This window comes from Artibeus jamaicensis, unplaced genomic scaffold (genome assembly GCF_021234435.1).
Source record: "Artibeus jamaicensis isolate MK-2021 breed Jamaican fruit bat unplaced genomic scaffold, CSHL_Jam_final contig_354, whole genome shotgun sequence".
Lineage (NCBI taxonomy): Eukaryota > Metazoa > Chordata > Mammalia > Chiroptera > Phyllostomidae > Artibeus > Artibeus jamaicensis.
Window position 1 is genome coordinate 7088679 of NW_026521803.1, and position 21261 is coordinate 7109939.

Genomic DNA, 21261 nt, shown 5'->3' on the forward strand with positions numbered 1-21261 from the left:
TTATGTCATAAAATTTATTCAGGCCAAATAAGACAGTGAATTAAAAGAACTGCAATATTACAAGTATCACACTAATATATACAAGAAACATCACAATTCTTAGTCTCATTTCCCCTTCTATTCTGCACCCTCCCCCAAAGCAAAGGAAGAGTAATGATTGCCAAAAATTAAAGGAATTAAAGATTAGCTGAAAAAGCTATTTACAAATAAGTCCTTTAAATGCTTATTTTTTACCCCTAGTGTTCTCAGATTATATCACACTGGCCATTATTCTCTAGGAATCTACTAGTTATCAGTGCTGTGCTCTGCAGTGCATTAAACGAGCATAAGCAAAGATGAGATTTCATGATAATCCCCAAAACTTAATCATAAATACCCAACTCAAAAATCAGAGACCAATGAGGTAATATTCTATCATTATCTAACAATCAAGGTTCCTAAGAAAAGAGGAACTAATTAGAATATATTAAACCTACCATATTGAAATACTGCATACTTTGATATTTCTACCTCCACTTGAAAAATTAGTGAAATACACATGAAGATTTTAGGAACTGACAGCAATATAAAAATAAACTGAGCCAAGGAACAGATCTGACTGATAACATCACTGCATTCTGCATTCAAAAAACTCCACTGCTCTTAAACTTTGTATTTTTAAACAGAATGCTAACAGGCAAAAGATCATGTTTTAAAATGGATGCTTAACAGCAGAAAAACTAACCAGAATTAACATCAGAACTTCAGCCAACTCAACAGACAAAAAGACTTGAGGTAAAAAACTGTTAATCCCTTTTTTTATTAAATATCCCCGTTTTCTAAAAATAAGCAACCAGAGCCTGTCAACATTTTTTAAGGTTGATTACTACAAAACCATTGCAAAGTTAAACATACAAACCATAGTACATCAGAGACACAGTAATAAATGTATAATCAAATGTACTATTGATCACAATTTATTTTGAAAGTCATGAACAGCCAGCAACAATCAGGCTGGACAAATACTTGATTGGACCCATGTTTCCATGGGTGGGATATGGACAGCAGCACTGAGATACAATGAGAACGACACTTCTTTTCCATCTTCCTGGCAAAATTTGTTAGATAAGGCAAAGGATGGACAGCTACTGAATTACCTGTGGTTTGAACCATGCAAGAACAACAAATAACAGTAATAGGTGTGCAATAAACATCTCTGCTGAATCTTAAATTGAAAAAGGCAGGGGAAATTACCACAGAAGGTAATGGTTGAAAGGCATTTCAACTCAGATTTTTTTTTAATTTATGGAAGAAATAAACTTTTTAAAAATGTCTTCCTGCCACCTTTATTCAGGGCAGCACATTCCAAAGGCAATTTTTTCTGTAATTTTCTAGGTTGATACAGAGCGGTCTGCTTCTACCCTCTCTGTTTCACATGAGGGGGGAAATAAAACCACTTACATATCTTCCTCTAAAGTTCGGAATTATAAAAATGATCAACAAATAACATTTATTTCACACCTAAGCATAAACAGCTGAAATGAAGATTACTGTTCACTTTCCTCTTCCATTATTTCAACTCTGCGAGGCCCATAGAGTAAAACATAAGCTATATGCCAGTCTCCGCCACCAGAAAGCCGCAAAATATCTTCTGGTGTCACAATGCTGACTTTGTCATCATCAAACTTAATCCATTCATCTAAAGAACAAGAAAGGAAAATGAAATTAAAATTATACACAATTTTTCCAGAGTTCCACTTCAAAAAAGGTACTAATTTTATGTACAGCAATACTCTGTCTACCGTATCAGTAGCTCTCAAAGCATGACCCAGGAGTACTCAGGTTCAAGACCACTTCAGGAGTTCTATGAAGGTTACAACTGTTTTCATAACACCACTAAAGTGTTAAATGCCTCTCCCCATCATTCTCTCCAGTATGCTTTGGAATTTTCCAGAAGCTACATAATATGTGATAAAGCAAGAGACAGAATGCAGAAACAATTAGGAGAGTCTTCCTGTCTCCTATTAAGCCAGACAAGAAGATTTACAAAAATATAAATCAATACCATTTCTTGCTAATGTTTTTGTATTGGAAAATAGTTATTTTTATTTTTAAAATGTTATGTCATTTTGAAATGAATTTACTTCTGTTTTCTAGTAAATAAATTAATTCTTGTAAACAAAAGCTCTTCAATAATTAAGAATGTAATGGGGTTCTGAGACCAAAAAGTATGAGAACCACTGTGCTAAAGAATTTATATTAAACAAACTGTTGAAACAGTTTGTAACAATTGAAAAAAAAATAGAATCTTTACCTTGTTTCCTTTTCACCCATGATACATAATGACCTGAAGAGCTAGACCTTCCCTGATGTGTTAGAACTGCTTGTAAATCATAGTATCCACAATTATTGGAGCCAATGTCTACAGAAAGATATAAATCCATTAATATTAGACAAATAAACAGACATGTGCTTTCTACAGCCAGGTAACAAAAACAATTCTGAAGTTAAGCCTAGAGAACCACATTGCTCTATTAGAACCCAGTAAGGTACTACTGTCCAAAGTTAAGGCTTCATGAAAGATGTTTTAAGAAATATAGTATCATTCATAAAACTCTATGCTAATAAGATTGATTTTTTTATTGTACGTCACATTGAGATAAATTACTTCAGGAAACCTTTTTAAAAGCATAAAATCTACAAGATATGGCAAGACAATAATTTTCCTTAAAACACACACACAATACCTCAACTGAAATGAAGAATTCACTTACCATCAGCAAAAGAGAAAGGTTCATACTTAACTTCTTTCTGGGGACTACTCTTTGTGTCACTCTGAAGAAGAAAAAAGTAATTTAAAATCATGATATCAAAAATAAAATTTGCATTCCCAGTGAGTACATGTCTCCCCAGTATGTGAAAGAAGAGAGTTCTGTGAAAACCTTCATAAGCCAAACTGGCATCAATAAACTGAAGAGGATCCCCCTGTTTTCAGAAGTTCACATTATGCCATTTCACTTTTACAAAAAGCAGAAGACCTACATTAGAATGGTAGTGGACTTTTTCATAAAAGGAAAATTCCTCTTCAGATTTCATTCAGTTGGCTAGAACAGGTAGGTTTTTCATAGAAGTGAAGTGGTATAAAGCAAACTTTCAGAAAGCAGTGGATACTGTGTTCATTTTCACAAATACTGTCTACAATCCGAAGCATTGAGGCAAAAAATAAAATATATATATGGTCTGCCTTACAAATGACTAAAATGATGTAATTACAGTTAACAAAACTGGAGACCCGAAGATCCTGCACTTCAACAACATACAATCTTGTATGTACGGTAACAACAGGCCGTCTGGTTATAGGACCAAAGGTAACCCACTGATGCGTGAGCATACCAGTGAAGACAGTGGTACAGATAAACAGGGCTCTAGAGTTGTAGGGGGAAAACCCAATTCTATAATTTTATTTTACCAAAATATGGTATTATCAAACCACATAAACAAAAAATTTTAAGCTGCCTCAAAAAACAGATATTAAATTACAGCAACTAATAATCTATTAAGCCATGGCCGCCTGCCACTTTAGCTCAAATAAACTGAAATATTCAATTCAGCAAATATTTACCTATATTAAAAGAGGCATGATTTACTATGTTAGACAAGGATCTTTGGGGGAACTCCCTGCATCAACCCACTTCCATGTGCAAAACAAAAAAATTTAAACAACTTGTCTAGGCATATGGGCACAAAGTTCTGAAAAACTATAAAGGTAACGAAGACAATACAAGCAGTTTAAAGATAGCCAGACAAGAATTCAAAGGATCCTATAACAACAACAAAAAATTAGGTCAACTATTCCTTATTCTACCCAGATGACCCTTGAACAACATAGGTTTGAACTGCATGAATCTACTTATACACATTTTGTTTTCCAACTGACCCACACAGTTCAAACTAGCACTGCTCACTGTCAGCTGATGCTTGGGAATCTGTGTGCAGAGGACCAACTTATGTAATACATGCATTTCTAACTATGTGGGTGGTCAACACCCCTAGTCTCCACACAGTTCAAGGGTCAACTGTATATAATGTATAATGTAATAACTGTAGCAACCACAAAAGCAGCTATAAAAGTAATACATTATATACATAAATCAAACTACAATTCTATAAAAATGTTCAAGCAACCTACAAGAAGGCAAAAATAAGAAAAAATAGACAAAATAGATTTAAACACTAACAAATCAAATAATTACATTAGGTGTAAATGATCTAAATATACCAATAAAAAGAGTAATAAAATACAGTTGTCCCTGGCTATATCAGGGTTCACTTATTGTGGCTTCATTGTACCACAGGAACCATCAATACCATGAAGCCACAATAAGTGAACCACAATATAGCAAGAGATGACTATATACTTCACTGGTGAGTATCCATATAGAATTTTCTATGTTGTTAAAATTATGTAGGTTTAAGAGTATAGAAAGTGTTTAAGAGCGTATGAAGTGTTTATAAGAGTGTGGGAAGGGATTTATATATATATATTTGTTTTTTAATTTATATACATAAATAGATATATATAATGCTGCCACCTCGCGGATTTTCACCTATCGCAAGGGTCTCGGGAACATAACTCCTGTGATAGGTGAAGGATCACCGTACACCAGTAAACAGAGTGGATTAAAAAACATGATCCAAATATATACTATTTATAAGAAACTCTCTTCAAATATAACCGGAAAATTTAAAGTAAAATGATAGCAAAAGACATATCATGTAAACATTAACAAAAAGAAAGCAGTAGTGGTGACATTAGTATCAGATACAGTAGATTTCAGAGCAGAGGAAACTACCAGGGACAGGGAGGAATATTCCATTTTAATAAGTTCACTCCACAATCCTAAGTGTGTATGCACCGAATAACAGCTACAAAACATGCAAAGCAAAAGCTGATAGAACTGAATAGAGAAACATACAAATTCACAATTCTACTTGAAGACTTCCACTACTCCTCTCAGTAACTGACAGAACTAGACAGAAAAGCAGCAAGCTTAGAGGAAGGAGAATGCACCACCACCATCAACCAGCTGGATCCAGTCGTTATCTACAGAACACGCAACACCAGAAATAGGCATTCTTTTTACACGCTCATGGAATATACACCAAGATGGATGACACCCTGAGGCATCTAATGGAAACCTCAACAAATTTTTAAAAATTTAAATAACACGAGTATGTTCTCTCACTACAGTAGTACCAAACTAGTAAATAGAAACATAGCAGAAAAATTTCCTAATACTTGGAAACTAAGCAAGATAGATACTTTTAAAAAATTCAAGATCAAAGGGAAATACAAGGACAAAATACAAGGGACAGAATAAAAATAAAAGTACAGTCTAATGAAATTAGTAGGACACATTAAAAGCACTGCTGAAATTTATAGCTCTCAATGCATACATATGTTAGAAAAGAGAGAAAAGTTTGATATTAAAACCAAGTTTCTTTACCTTAAGAACCTACCCAAAGGGAGCAGAAGAATAGAGTAGAAATTAATAAAATTACACACAAAAAAATACAGAAAAATCAATGAAACAAAGAGCCAGTTCTCTGAAAGATCAGTAGAATAGACAATCCTCTAGCAAAACAAAGAAAATAAAATGACACTAATTACCAACATCAGGAATGAAATGGGAGAGACAGCACTATGCAACCTGCAGACATCAAATAATAAAATGAATTCTAGAGACAACCCCATACATAAAATCGATAGGTTAAATACATAAAGTCCATAAAAACGCAAACTATAAAAAAGATTATTTAAGCAGCCCATAACTATAAAGAAAGTTGAATCTGTACTTTAAACAATCCTGGAAAAGAAACCTCTAGGCCCACACTGTTTCACTAATACAGTTCTACCAAACATGTGAAGAAAATTAACACCAGTTCTACCCAATCTCTTTCCAAAAAGGAAAACAAGAAACAGCTAATAAACAGTTCAGCAAAGTAGAAAATACAAGATCAACAATGAATAGCTGAAAACGAAATTAAGAAAGCAATGCCATTGACAAAAACATCAAGAAAAAATATACTTAGGAATACATTTAACCAAAGTATAAGATCTGTACACTAAAATCCACAAAACATTGTTGAAAAAATTAAAGACCTAATAGACCTATCAAATTCATGGATTTCAAGACTTAGTTTGATACTATTAAAATAGCAAGACTCCCCATCCTGACTGGTGTAGCTCAGCAGGCATCCTGCAAACTAAAAGGTCAAAGGTTATAATTCCCAATCAGGTCACATGCCTGGGTTGCAGACCAGTTTCCCAGTAGGGGGCATGTGAGAAGCAACTGATAGATTTTTCTCTCCCTCTTTCTTCCTTCCTTCCCCACTCTCTAAAATATAAATTAAAAATCTTAAAAAAAATAAAACAAAACAGTACAACTCCCCTAAATAATCTAGATTCAATGCAATCCCTATCAAAATTTCAATAGCTTTTTTTGAAAAAATAGACAATCTGATCCTAAAATAAACCTGGACATACAAGGGCTTCGGAAAAGCCAAAACAATCTTGAAAAGAACAAAGTTAGAAGGCTCATACTTTGCTACAGTCCTTATTACAAAACTACACTAATGAAGGCTGTGGTACTAGCAAAAGGACATAGAAATCAATGGAATAAGACTAAGAGTCCAGAAGTACACATCTATGACCAACTGACTCTGCAAGGGTTTCAAAACCGTTCAATAGTCAAAAGAATAGTCTTTTCAACAGTGCTGGGACAACTGGACATTCACATGTAACAGAATGAATCTGGGCTTGTGCCTCATCCCACACACAAAAATTAACCCAGAATGGATCAAAGACCTAAATGGAAAAACTAAAACTATAAAAATATTACAAGAAAATAGGTATAATTCTTCATGGCCTTTGACTAGACAATGGTTTCTTAGACATAACACCAAAAGCAAAGCAACCAGAGGGAAAAAAACATATTTAATTACATCAATATTAAAAATTTTCCCTCTGCAAAATACACTGTTAGGAGGATGAAAAGGCAAAACTATAGGCTGGGAGAAAATATTTGGCAACCATATATACAACAAAGGACCATTATCTAGAATGTAAAGAACTCTCAAAATTCAAGAGTAAAAACACAGCATAATTTGAAAATGTGTAGAAGACATGAAGAGACATTTCACCAGAGAGGATACACAGATAAATATATATAGACATGTTCAACATCATTAGCCACTAGGAAAATGCAAAGTAAAACCACAATGAAGTATCACTGCAAACCAATTCAAATGGTTAAAATAAAGAAGTGATACCACCAAATTCAATGCAGAAGAGGGGGCCTAATCATACTGCTGATAAAAGCCTAAGTTAGTACAGCCACTACGGAAAACATTGACAGTTTCTTAAAAAACTAAATATACGACTACCATGAAATCTAGAAATTACATTGCTGGGTATTTATTCCACTTAAATGAAAGTTCAGGTTTACAGTAAAACTGGTACATCAGTGCTATAGCAGTTATTTATAATAGACAAAATGGAAACAATTCAGCTGCCTTTCAGTGGGTGAATGGTTAAGCAAACTGGTATATCCATGTCCACATGAAATACTATTCAGCAATAAAAAAGAAGGAACTATTGCTTTGTATAGTGAAATCTTTACCAGGAAATATCTTTTTCATTTGAAAAAAATCAACGTGTAATAGTTTAGTTGTACTTTATCTGAACCCAAAATACAACCTGTTGTTAAATATAAAGTTGACATGGTTATAAGTGTAGGAGTTACAGGCATACCAGCACCACTTACTTAAAAATACAACTCAGCAGTTGCAGTGGATATAAATGAATCAGTATTCTGTACCACCACTTCCATCTAAAAAATGGAGATAACTTCATAGCTTCCAGGGAAAATAATAAAATACACTGAGACTACTAGGCAAGATTTTATGTGAAGTGCTTTGAGGACATAAATAGAAAAGGAATCTAAGGAGCAAACTATAAGAAAAACAAATATATTAAATTTATTCTACTATAAAGGACCCTCACCATAACTAGAGTTCTTTTTCTTATGCTAAAATACACCTAAAACTTTAAAGGCTTGCACCAGTATGTTGAATTTGCATATGACCAAAATAAAATATAGGTCATCCATTTTTTACAGTAAATTAACAATGCAAAGTAACCGCTGAAGATTAAAGATTAAAATGTTAGGATTAAAAAAACAGCAATTAAGAACCTACTGTCTTTGTCTGCTGATTCACTTTTTTATCCTCCAGATCCTTGAATTTTGATCGAAAAGAGATCATTTTCTCTTGAAGTTCTGGTGTACACAGTTCGTACACATCCAACATAAGAGGAAATTTGACATCCTATATAAAAGTCATAGAAAAATAATGTGTAAACAGACTTATGAAGGCAGTTACTTAAAATATCGCACCTATTTTATTAATCTTTTTTTAAGCTTTTCTTCCTACGTTGGGTCGACTGTTACGTGTTGTTGTTTTTTTGGTTTTTTTTAGATTTTATTTATTTATCTTTAGAGGGAAAGGGAAGGAGAGAAATATCATTGTATGGTTGCCTCTCATGAGTCCCCTGCTGGGAACTGGCCTGCAACCCAGGCTTGTGCCCTGACGGGGAATCGAACCGAGATCGTGTGGTTTGCAGGCCCACGCTCAATCCACTGAGCTAAACCAGCCAGGGCCATTTTTTATTAATTTTTTAAAAATATTTTATTTATTTAGAGAAAGGGGAAGGGAGGGAGAAAGAGATAAAAGAGATATGTCAATCAGTTGCCTCTTGCACGCCCACTCCCAGGCATGTGCCCTGACTGGGAATGTAACAGGCAACCTTTCACTTTGCAGACCAGCACTCAATCCTCTGAGCCTGACCAGCCAGGGCTCTATTCCACTTTTAAAACTAATGTTTTCATAATTCACCTAAAGTTGAAAATGAAATCTGTAAATCACTTGGAAATCTATGCAGTTGAAAATATCACAGTGCTCATTTTCAATCTGGTCCTAACTTTAAGGTAAAAACATTTTAACCTGTGAAACTGACCACAGAGCAGTTACCAAAGTCTATATGAACAGACACACTTTAGAAATATTAGACCAGCTGCTGTGAAAATAATGGAGACCTAAAACCAGCAATGATGTCAATTTACAAATGGGGTCATTTTTTACCATAATTTGAAATACAACTTTACATAGAAACAATAGTGATATAGTTCAATAACTAGTATTAATATATGAAGTTAACACTAGTAGACACTTCAACTACAGTTAACCTTCAAATATAACACTAAGTATATCTGAAAACAAGCTATGAATTTCAGAACAATAGGCTAGAACTATATACCTCTCCCAAGGATCAGGGGCACTGGCTATGAAGCAGAGCTACGGTTCAAAAAACAGCTACATTGTATGGCTGGCTCCTACATCAACAGACTACAGCTTAAGTACTCTTTGGGTACCAATAATTTAGCACTCCTTTCACCAGGAAGAAACACTGCCTAGAACAGCGAGAGTGCAGTGTATCGCACTGGAGTTGAGTTGATCTAGGGCAATGTTCCTGGGGACTAGAGGACATTCATGAGAATTATCTGGAAATCTTTTCAAAAATGTAACCTCAGGCCCAACTTAAATCAGAATCTGGAGAAGTCAGGCATGTACATAAATTTAAAATAAAAAGGACAATAGATAATTCCAATACCCATCTTGGTTAACAACCACTAGTCTAATGTTAATAACTTTCCTATTTACAGTATTTCAAAGAAAATTTAGCTATCCCTGAAAGAATGAAAAAACCTACTGTAAGGGACTGTCTTCAAAGAGTAATTTTTTATTACACTAAGAAGTTCATACTGCCTTGGCTGGGTAATTCAATTGGTTAGAGCTAGCCCCTATACAACAAGGTTGCTGGTTCGATCCCTGGTCAGGGCCCATGCAAGAATTAACCAATGAAGGCATATATAAGTGGAACAACAAATCAATGTTTCACTCTCTCTAAAATCATAAATAAAAAAATGAAAAGTTCATTACTAACCTTAAGAACTTTAGCATTCACAGATTCTTTCTCTTTATAAAAAAATCGAACCATCTGAATAGTCAAGTAAGCAGGCAGTCGGCTTATCTTGGACTAAGAAGAAATAATACAAAGAAATCGTATTATATGAAAGCATGCAAGTTTTTCATTCCTTGATTTGGTTAAAACAAAGACTGGGCAATATTAATTAACTGGAAAACTTTTAACAAAATGGAATTCAATTTCAAAAACAATGTACAACTTACTGATTTGATATACAAAGCATTTCTTTGCAATGTTGGAGACTGCTTGGTGATTTCTTCCTGAAGTCGCTAAAAAACAACATAACAGAACACCAAACATTAGTCTCTAAAATTTTCTCCCACAATATAAAATCACACCTTCGATTCTTTTAAAAATTAGCACTATTTAACAAACAATGTACAAGGTCTGTCCGGAAAAAGTCCAGCCACTGTTAATATAACAAGAAGTTTTCATGACGCTAATGTAACCTGACAGCCAAGGAGAGTGGACTGCAATGCACATGCGTGAGCAATGATGACTTCACTGTACTAGTCAGTGGGGTGGCAGACACCATTGAGTGACTATGTGTACTGTGTGGCTGGTGCATTACTCAAAGTGACTGAGTAGAGAAAGGAATCTGCATCAAATTTTGCATTTAGCGTGAACATTCCTCCGCAGAAACTATTCAGATGATTCAGAAGGCTTTCCGGGATGATGCAATGAGTGTAGCACAAATAAAAATGTGGCACGAATGCTTCAAAAATGGTTGAGATTCTTTTGAAAGTGATCCAGGTTCTGAAGGCCTGCAATAAGCAGAACATCTGGGAATGCTGAACCTTTTAGGGCTGCAATTAACAAAGATCAGCAACAGACAGTGCAAGAACTAGAAGTGGGTCTGGGGATTCCCGAAACTACTGTATCCAAGATTTTGATGCAGAATCTGGCATGAAACGTGTTGTAGCAAAATTCATTCCATGGCTTCTGCTACCAGAGCAGAAAAGAACACTGTGCTGCAGTTACTGATGACTTCATTCAAACCACCTACCAATGAACCAGATTTCCTCAAGGAGGTCATGACCAGAGATGAATAGTGTGGGTCTATAGCTATGATCCAGAAACCAGGGCCTAGTCATCCCAATGGAAGTCTCCTGGTTCTCCACGGCCAAGGAAGGCCCAGCGAAGTCACACAATACCTAGACCATGTTAACTGTATTTTTTGATTGGGAAGGTGTTGTCCATCACAAGTATGCCTCTCCAGACCAAACAGTTAATAAGGAGTGCTACCTCAATGTTCTCTGTAGGTTGAAAGTTGCATATGACGAAAATGGCTACAGCTATGGGCAACTGGTGATTGGCAGCTTCATCACAACACACCCACTCACACATCACATCTCATGCAGAGTGTTTTGGCGAAGTATCAAATCACCCAGTTGACTCAGCCCTCTACAGCCCAGATTTGGTGCCCGGCAAATTCTGGTTTTTCCCAAAATTAAAATCACCTCTGTAAGGAAAAAATTTCAGACCATTGATGACACTCAGGAAAATACAATTGAGAAGCTGAGTACAATTCCAATAAAGGATTTTGCACAGTGTTCTGAATGGTGAAAGTGATGCTGGGAGAACTGTATGAAGTTCCATAGTGCCTACTTTAAAGGGGACTGAGGCGTCATTTTCTTATGTACAATATTTCTTTTATCTTACAGCTTCTTCAAAATATCTCTATTTTTCATAGTACATGGCTAGATACTTTCTGGGCAGACCTCATACGTTATTGGATTTATATACCGCTGAAAAATAATCTCTATGAAGACAATGTGGGAGCACTTTTATTTTTAGATATGGTTCAGTTTTTTTTAAATATTCTATTTCTTTTCAGAGAGGGAGAAGGGAAGGAGAAAGATGGAAACACCGATGCCAGAACATCAATCAGTCGCCTCTCGTGTGCACCCTGACCTGGGACCAAACCTGCAACCTAGAAAAGTGCCTTCGCCAGGAATCAGACTGGTGACCTTGTGCTCTGTGGAACAAAGCCCAACCAACTGAGCCACACAGGTGAATCATAGCCACACAGGCTATGATTCAGTTCTTGAAGGGCATCAGATAGCATCAAAACATTTACTCTGGTGTGAACTCGCTGGAATATAAGCATAAATAATGTTTAAAGTTTTTAAATTATGACCCAAATGTGACTCAAATTCTGAGACTCTATACTGCTTATTATATAATATTAGATAGCCTTTTATGGTATTCCTACTCATGGTTTATTAGAATATTTATATTACAGAAAAATTAAGAGAATGCAGGAAATCCTAGTTCTTTAGGCCTGATATATAAAAGCCTTGCAGAACCAGCCAGTTATTATTAAATTTGAGAAAAGTCGTAACAAAAAAACCCTCTGTTAATCTAGTTTTGGCCACTATACATATCTTCATAATTACGTCTGCCTTTCCACTCCTCAGATAACAAATTATCTTGTATATCAATCTAATTCCTGCCCCAGTTCACTGCCTATCCTTCAAAAGGATGTGCATATTCCCCAAATCACATCAAATTAATAAGCTGGCAAGCAAATCCATTGTATTTTATCATCTGCTCACTACAGTGCCTTCTTTAATGTCACTGGGCAAAGAGTACCAATGAAATAATGAAAGAAGCAAGTGCTAGATCTGGCTCTGCCATAAACCAAAGTAAGTCACTAAGTTCTAGAGCCTTGGCTGCAATACTAGTGCAATGACAGGTGGAATAACTATATGGCCTGATATGCACAGCACAATCCCAGTTTATACCTCAGAATTATTAAAATATCCCCATTATCATACCCTCAGAGTCCCCCTGGAAGCCTCTGGCCTCATTTTTGTCAACCAACCAATACACAACCTTGTTTTATGGGTGTTTCTCTATAATGACACCTTACTTCACATACACTGTTATTTGTTAACAAGGTACTTAACACACAGCTACACTAAAACACCCCTCAATGAAGCTTATCTAAGAAACTTAATTTTCTCCTTAAGGTATGTCACAGCTCTCTTGCACTTAAAACATCAGATAGCACTTCAGCACTATGCCTGAAGGCCATTTTAAACAGCAAAATCAAAAAGCACAAAAATGTGAGACTGTCAAATGACTACAAGAAGGACACTTGTTTATAGTGTGAGAGCTGAAACAAGAAAGAGCATCACCTAACTGGACCTGGACCTCAGGGGAAATAATGCGTGCCAGCTGACTCAAAACTTCTGCCACACTAGCCCTGGCCAGGTGGCTCAGCTATTCGAGTATTGTCCCACATGCCAGAAGGCTGCGGACTCAACTCCCAGCAGGGCACATACCTAGGTTTTACATTCGACCATGGGAGGCAACCATCAGTGTTTCTCTCACATCAATGTTTCTTTCTTTCTCTCCAAAACTCAAAAAAAAAACCCCATATCCTCAGGTAAGGATAAAAATAAAATAAGTTTTTGCCACACTAAGCATGTCTTCAAATGGCCATGAAAACACTACAAGTGTTGATGATGGGTTACAAATACAATTTTTGCAAGTAGGTGAATTTGCAAATATCGAGTCCACAAATAAAGACGATTGACTCTAATTGTTCTTACCAATTTAAGTCCTGTAAAAAGATACTTGACTTCTTGATTGATAAAACAGCTAAGCTGAAGCTGACTTTCCTTTCCTTTAGTGACTTCTTCCTCTTCAGATTCTGTACATTTCATGCTTTGTGAAATAAGATAAGGAATATGCTAACAGACATTAAATTATATAATCTTGAACAAACTATCATAATGCTATTAAAATTAACAGTATCATTCCTCAGTATTTAAAACATGTTGGTCTTCCAACAGAGATTTATTTCAACGTATTTAGAAATGCTCATTCAGTTACCAACAACAATAAGCAATGAATGTATGAAAAGCATAAACGTTAAACAAATCTGTATTTTCTAAAAATGGTCTTAAAAACCGAAAGATAAAGAGAAATCTTTTGTAAGTCTTTATCCATTACCTAGAAAATAATACTTTCATAAATTCATGTTTTATAAATTGTTTCCATCTCATGTATTTATCTGATGTACTCCATTTCATACAATTAAAAATTAATTCTGTACGAGGGAAATTAATGAAGTGGACTCCAAAAAAGATGTTCTTAGGGGACTTCTGGCCAAGATGGAGGTGTAGATAGATACATTTTGCTTCCTTGCACAATGAAAAGAAGGACAACAACAAATTTAAAGATAAAAAATAACTAGAACTGCCATAAAATTGACCTGTATGGGAAGTCCAACAACCAAGGAGTTAAAAATGACACATTTCAGGTAAAGACTTCCGGCCAAGATGGAGGTGTAGGTGGAAAAACTGCCTCCTTGCACAACTAAATTTAAAGACAACAAAGTTTTAGCAACAAAAACGCAGCCAAAACACAGACAATTGAACCGTACGGAAGCCCAACTACAATGAACCATTCATCCAGACCGGTAAGTAGGGCAGAGTCAGCAGTGGAGTGGGTCAGGCAGGAAAGATCAGCCGGACCGACCCAGGAGCACAGGCAGAGGTTGGCGGATCCCAGGCGTGGGGTGGCAATGGGCAGACCCAGTGAGGGCGCAAGGCGGTTGGCTGACCACGGTCACACATTTGAGCCCAGATAAACCAGATAAACCAAGCAAAGGAGCTTGCAGTGAGACAGACCGCTCAGGCCAGGGCCTCAGCGATGGGAATTAGAGCCTGAAAGCACCAACTGGAAAGACTTCCAGGGTTCAGATGCCAGGAGAAGTTCCCAGGCTCACAGAGAGTTCGTTGGAGAGACCCACAGGGTCCTGGAGGGTACACAAGCCTACACACCTCAGAACCAGCACCAGAAGGGCCAAATATGCTTGTGGGAAACAGCAGAGGGGACAGAAATCTGAGAGAGAGTGGAACAAATGCCATTGCCCCTCTCTGACCCCGCCCCCACATACAGCGTCACAACCCAGCAACTGGGTTGCCCCACCCTGGTGAACACCTAAGGCTCCGCTCTCATACATAATAGGCGTGACCTGACCAAAACATTAATAGCTCAAGCCCCAGAGCCCATAAATCTAAGCAATGAAGAAATAGCCAAACTTTCAGATGCACAGTTCAAAACACTGGTGATCAGGATGCTCACAGAACTGGTTGATTTTAGTCACAAATTAGAGGAACATAAGAAAGCTAAACTAATTGAAATGAAGGGAAATGCACAGGAAACCAATAGTAATGGAAAGGAACCTGGAACTCAAATCAAAGGAGTAAAAAAATGACCAAACAGAAAAGGATGAAGAAACAAGAATTCAAAAAAATGAGGAGAGGCTTAGGAACCTCCAGGACATCTTTAAACATTCCAATATCCGAATTATAGGGGTACCAGAAGGGGAAGAGGAACAGCCATGAGTGGAAAACTTATTTGAACAAATAATAAAGGAGAACTTCCCCAATCTGGCAAAGGAAATATACTTCCAGGAAGTCCAGGAAGCTCAGAGAGTCCCAAAGAAGTTGGACCCAAGGAGGAACACACCAAGGCACATCATCATTACATTAGCCAAGATTAAAATAAAGGAGAGAATCCTGGAAGCAGCAAGAGATAAGGGGACAGTCACCTACAAAGGAGTTCCCATCAGACTGTCAGCTGATTTCTCAAAAGAGACCTTACAGGCAAGAAGGGGCTGGAAAGAAGTATTCCAAGTCATGAAAGGCAAGGACCTACATCCAAGATTGCTCTATCCAGCAAAACTTTCATTTAGAATGGAAGGACAGATAAAGTGCTTCTCAGATAAGGTCAAGTTCAAGGAGTTCATCATCACCAAGCCCTTATTATATGAAATGTTAAAGGGACTTACCTACGAAAAAGATAAAAAAGATGAACAGTAAAAGGACAGCAAACTCACAATTATTAACAATCACACCTAAAACAAAAGCAAACTAAGAGGACAGCTAGATTAGGAGCAGAACGATAGAAATGAGATCACATGTAGGGTGAGTAACAGGGGAGTGGGAGAAGGAGAAGGGGGGAGAAGGTACAGAGAATAAGTAGCATAGATGGTAGGTAGAAAATAGGGGGGAGGGCAAGAATAGTATGGGAAATATAGAATCTAAAGAACTTGAGACATGTGGTCATAAACTAAAGGGGGGAACGGTGGGGGAGCAGGTGTGCAGAGTGTAGGGGAATGAAGGGGGCAATAGGACAACTGTAATGGCATAATCGATAAAATATATTTTTTAAAAAAAGAGCATAGAAAATGGAGAAGCCAAAAAACTTATATGTATCACCTATGGACATGAACCAAGTAGGGGAATGGGGGTGAGAGGTGGGATACAGAGCAGAGAAGAATAAAGGCGGGAAAAAATCGGACAACTGTAATAGCATAATCAGTAAAATATATTTTTTGAAAAACATGTTCTTAGGAAACAATATTGAATATCCTTAAAGTATAGTTATCTAAACTTCAAGATCACTCCAACTGGTGTATTTTTCCAAATTTCTAATTCCCATGATATTGCTTAGACACAAAAATCTCTGAAGAATTTTTCTTCACATCCCACCCCCCATTCCCATCAGTTTACATTATTTATACCAATTTACTTCATTCACTTCTAATAAGTTATGAGTAGTTCATACATATCTTGGCTCATAAGGATACGTAGTTTCAAATTCAACTCCAAAGAACTGATCAATTAAACTTTTCTTTTTGGAAGGTGTCAATGCTGATGCAGATGAAGAATCTGTCTGCAAATATTAAAATAAAAATGCCTGTTTTACATTATGTAATTATACTTCCTCCCACACAATCCAGTTTAGTGAAATATATTTAAGCTTTTTAAAATGTAATCCCTTTCTGTAAAATCCTTCTGCTGTTCAAAAAACATTATGAAAAAACTACAGATGCTCAATAATATCAATTAAGTTTAATAAAAATACATTAATTCAAGTGTCAAATGAAAGCTTTCAAATTCCAACTACAGATCGAACATCTAAAGTATGCAAGTTCATGCCTATCTATTAAGATGAATTGATTTCAAGCCATTGGGGTGGGGATGAATCAAAGTACAATGAAAATCAATAATTGCAAATATATTTCAATTACCTCTTTAACAGAATCATCCTCGATGGCTTCCAATTTCTGTTGCAATACTCGCATCATTTGTATCCAACATTCATTAGCATCCTGTAATTTTAAAAACGACACAGTAAATAATCCTGGCTATGACAGTGTCTGATCTACAGAATCCTTCCAAAAATAATTAGTGTCCTTAAGGAAGGAGAAGAAAGCTAATTTTTTCTTCAAAAATTTTAAGCTAATGTTGATCTTTTATGATCTTCAAAACAACAAAGAAATTCCGAAATAGTTCTTTTCATTCATTCAAGAGATATTTTTATGGTAGAACTGTATACTTAAAATCTATATAATTTTATTAACCAATGTCACTCCAATAAATGTAATTAAAATAAAGAGAGATGTTTACTGAACTCCTGATTATGCTAAACACTGTTCTGGACACTAGGAACACATAGCAGTAAATAAAATAGAAAGGTTCTAATGGGAAACCTAGATAAACAAAATATAACATAAATTCAAGTAGAGAAGGGTAGTAAAGGGGGAAAGAAGGCAATACGGGAGCAGAGTAACTGGGAGAAGGAAAAGTGTGCTACTTCAGTAGGATAATCAAGGAGAATCTGTCTGATGCAACATTTGAGCCATGAAACCTGAAGGTAAGGAGGAAAGTGAAAGTCATATTACTAAGAGCCAGAGGAACAAGAGCAAAGACCCTGGCTGCCCTCCTTGGGGCACTTCATTCATCTTCTTTTCAAGTGAATTTTCTTCCTCCTAAACTCTAAGGGTCCCATGAGACTTGCAGCCAGGGGAGCAGTGGGCAGTGGCAGCTCATCCTGGGCTAACCCCCTGAATCTGTCTCCAAGGCTCTTTTTTCACTGACCTTCCAGTGGGCTGACAGCAGCCCCACCACGGCTCGCTTCTTTCCTGTCTCTAGACAAAGCACCCCCGCCTAGGTAGGCTCTCCTATTGCTGCTTCTATCCTGAACCCTTCCTTGTTTCACTGTCTCCAGCTATAATAAATGTAATCTCAAAATTTACAAAAAAAAAAAAAAAGATCCTGCAGAAAGAGGATTTTTGGAGGTTTTAAAAAATAGCAAGGAAGCCAGTATGTGGAGAGAAGTGAGCAAGGACAGTGGCACATGATAAATTCAAAAAAAGTAGGCACAGGATAATTATTTAGAATTATTTACGATTTTAATTATTTAGGGATAGATGATCACCAGGAAGTATTGAACAGGGACCAACATAATCTTATTTACATTTTAAAAGGAGTTTGGGAGCTATACAGAGAAACACTGCAGAAACACAAGTGAACAAGATGATCACTCCAGGCAATATATAATAGTGGTTTGAACTAGAGAGGACTGATGTTTGTATTTCCAAATAAACTCCAATAAGTATGGTAATGTAGAAAACCTAAATTTTACATTTACAAAATGAAACCAAGAGCCTTGCCCTGATTACCTGTTGAAGATACTGTCCTTGTTCGCCCTTCTCTGCAAACTGTGGAAAAGCCATGTGCAAAAACTGCAGTAGAATAATAGGTGGAATACTAGAAGAAGTTTTATCCATGGAATCAAACAAATCTCTAAGGGCTTAAAACAAAGCAAACAGTACCTTAGTAAAACAGTGGCATATTTAACGCATGCTACTGTAAATTAAATCTCAATTACTGCTTAATAACTGCTTAAAACTGCTTAAATAACTGTTTTTGTATACATCTATTCACTTTGTAATTGTTAGATTCCTAATAAGAAAAACATGTGTTGTTCAAACTGCAGGAACTCCCCAGACTTCACAATGCAATCACCAGTTGTAGTACACAGTTCTGCGTCCAGACCCTCTCTCTGCCAGACGTCGTCATCTAAAACAACTTTACAGTGGGCAATTTTGGCTCGATTGTAAAAATGTAAATAGTCTGTCATCAGGCGAGAAGGAAAAATAAATAAATAAATAAATAAAGTCCGTATTTTAGAGTACCGTATCAGTGTTAAATCCCCAGATTTTAAAAATCGTCCTATGGTTATGAAAGTCCTAATCCTTGGGAAATACATATGGAAGTATTTGGAAATAAAAGACATGATGTGTGCAACTTACTCTCAAATGGTTCAGAAAAAAGAATATGCATTACAGACAGCGATGAACCAGATGTGACAAAAAAATCTGTAACTGGTGAATTCTTGGAACTTTTTTGTGAATTTAAATTTAATTCAAAATAAAAAAGTTTAGCCCTGGCTCAGTTGTTTAGAGCATCCTCCCAATATGCCAAGGTTGCAAGTTCAATCTCTGGTCAGGGCACATACAAGAAGCAACAAATGAATGCATAAATCAGTGGAACAACCTATGCTTTCTCCCTCTCCCTTCCTAAAAATCAATTTTAAAAAAATGTTTAAAAAATAAAATGAAGTTTAAAAAGTCAAGAAGCAAAAAATAACTATCCCATCAACACTACAAGCCTTCTATAAGACACTGGAAAAGCAGTTGAAAATTCTGAATTACTCTTAGATGCATATAAGCAATCAAATGAACTAGATATAAATGATATTTGCTCATTAAAAACTCCATTAAAAAAAATAAAGCTCCTTTTAGGAAAAAAAGATTAGAGGAAATCTCTAACTCCAAATGACACAAAGAAACTCACTGCTTATAGTATTAAAATTAAAAATTAATAGTTGACCACAGTAAGATACTACTTCAGATCCCTGGAATGGCTATAATCAAGGACAAAAAAAAATCCAGCATTATTGATATATCAACAATATATTGAGAAACTGGAACACTAATACATGCTGAAAGAAATGTAAAATGATGCTCCTTCGGAAAATGGCCTGGCAGTTCCTTAAAAGGTTAAATATAGTTACCATATAAACCAGCAATTCACTCCTAGAGATTTACCCACCCAAGAGAAATGACGACATATGTCCACACCAAGACTTATACACAGAATGTTCAGCAGTACTTGTAATAGTCAAAGAGCAGAAACCACCCAAATGTCTTTCAATGATGAAAGGATAAATGAAATGTGGTATATCCAATCAATAGAATCTTATTCAGCGATGAAAAGGGATGAAGTACTGCTACATGCTATAATGTGGATGAACCTTGAAAACATTCTAAGAGAAAAGAAGCCAGTCCAGAAAAGACCACAAATTGTATAATCCCATTTATACCAAAAGTGTGGAATAGACAAATCTCCAGAGGCGGAGAGCTGATTAGTACTTGCATGGGGCTGGGAGTGATGAAGGGAAAGCAAGGTGACTGCTACAAGGTAGAGTTTCTTTCTGGAATGCTCAAAATACTCTAAAATTAATTTTGGTGATGGTTGCACAACTCTATGAATTCACTAAAAAATAATGAATTATACACTTTAAATGAGTGAATTGTATAGTATATGAATATCTCAATAAAGCTGCTACAAAAAACAAACCAAAAAACCCACACACCTATAAAAACTCTATCAACCTAGCCCCATGATTGAAGAGGGTACTCATTTTGTCAAAATGCCCCAAAATGAGATGGGGGAATAGATGGTCTCATGTAATAAAAAAATAAATTATTCCTATCCTTTAAGAATTTCTATTTTTCCTCATTCCTCATACCCCACTTACACTAAAACCCACTAAGACTCTCTTTTATTATTGATTTCATCAACTATAACATAACCTATCTCTGGATATCCCCCCAAATTTATTTTATTAATAGAATCTAAAGTCAAAATTATAATTTAACCCAAATATTGTTTCTCAAAAAGGACACACATCACTGGTTTATAATTTAAATATAAGCAGTCACAAGTAGTTTACAGTAAGTAGTCCAACTTTAATGAGGTGATGTTTTACAAATCACATTTTATAAATTGAAAGGTACTAACAAACTGTGAGTGAAAAATAACATTTAGTAAATACTATGCTCTCTCTTGAAAAGTATGTATTTTTAAGACACTCACCTGCAGTAATATACTGTGCTGAAGCCATTTCCCCTGAAGCTCTCAAGGCACCAGCATACCTAGGGACATGAAGGCAGAATTAAAAACAGGGTTCAATTCCTGACACTCAAATGGGAAGAAGCAAGTTAAAAGGACTTATGACATCCTCAACTGCAAGTTTCTCAGAGTTGCTCCCACCTTTCTATTTTTATCTCTTCTGGTCTTACT

General features: G+C 36.0%; 1 protein-coding gene across 1 annotated transcript in view; it reads right to left on the minus strand.

Moving 5' to 3' along the window:
• Positions 1-21261, minus strand: part of USP14 (ubiquitin specific peptidase 14) — a 56948-nt gene continuing 35687 nt past the window's right edge. The window contains exons 6-16 of the mRNA XM_037158397.2: positions 21055-21113; positions 18573-18703; positions 17139-17219; positions 16695-16780; positions 13645-13759; positions 10288-10353; positions 10043-10135; positions 8239-8367; positions 2754-2814; positions 2294-2401; positions 1-1678 (exon numbers count right to left, since the gene is read on the minus strand). Coding sequence (XP_037014292.1) covers positions 1527-1678; positions 2294-2401; positions 2754-2814; positions 8239-8367; positions 10043-10135; positions 10288-10353; positions 13645-13759; positions 16695-16780; positions 17139-17219; positions 18573-18703; positions 21055-21113 — 1081 coding nt within the window. The 3' untranslated portion in view covers positions 1-1526. The remainder of the gene's footprint in view (positions 1679-2293; positions 2402-2753; positions 2815-8238; positions 8368-10042; positions 10136-10287; positions 10354-13644; positions 13760-16694; positions 16781-17138; positions 17220-18572; positions 18704-21054; positions 21114-21261) is intronic.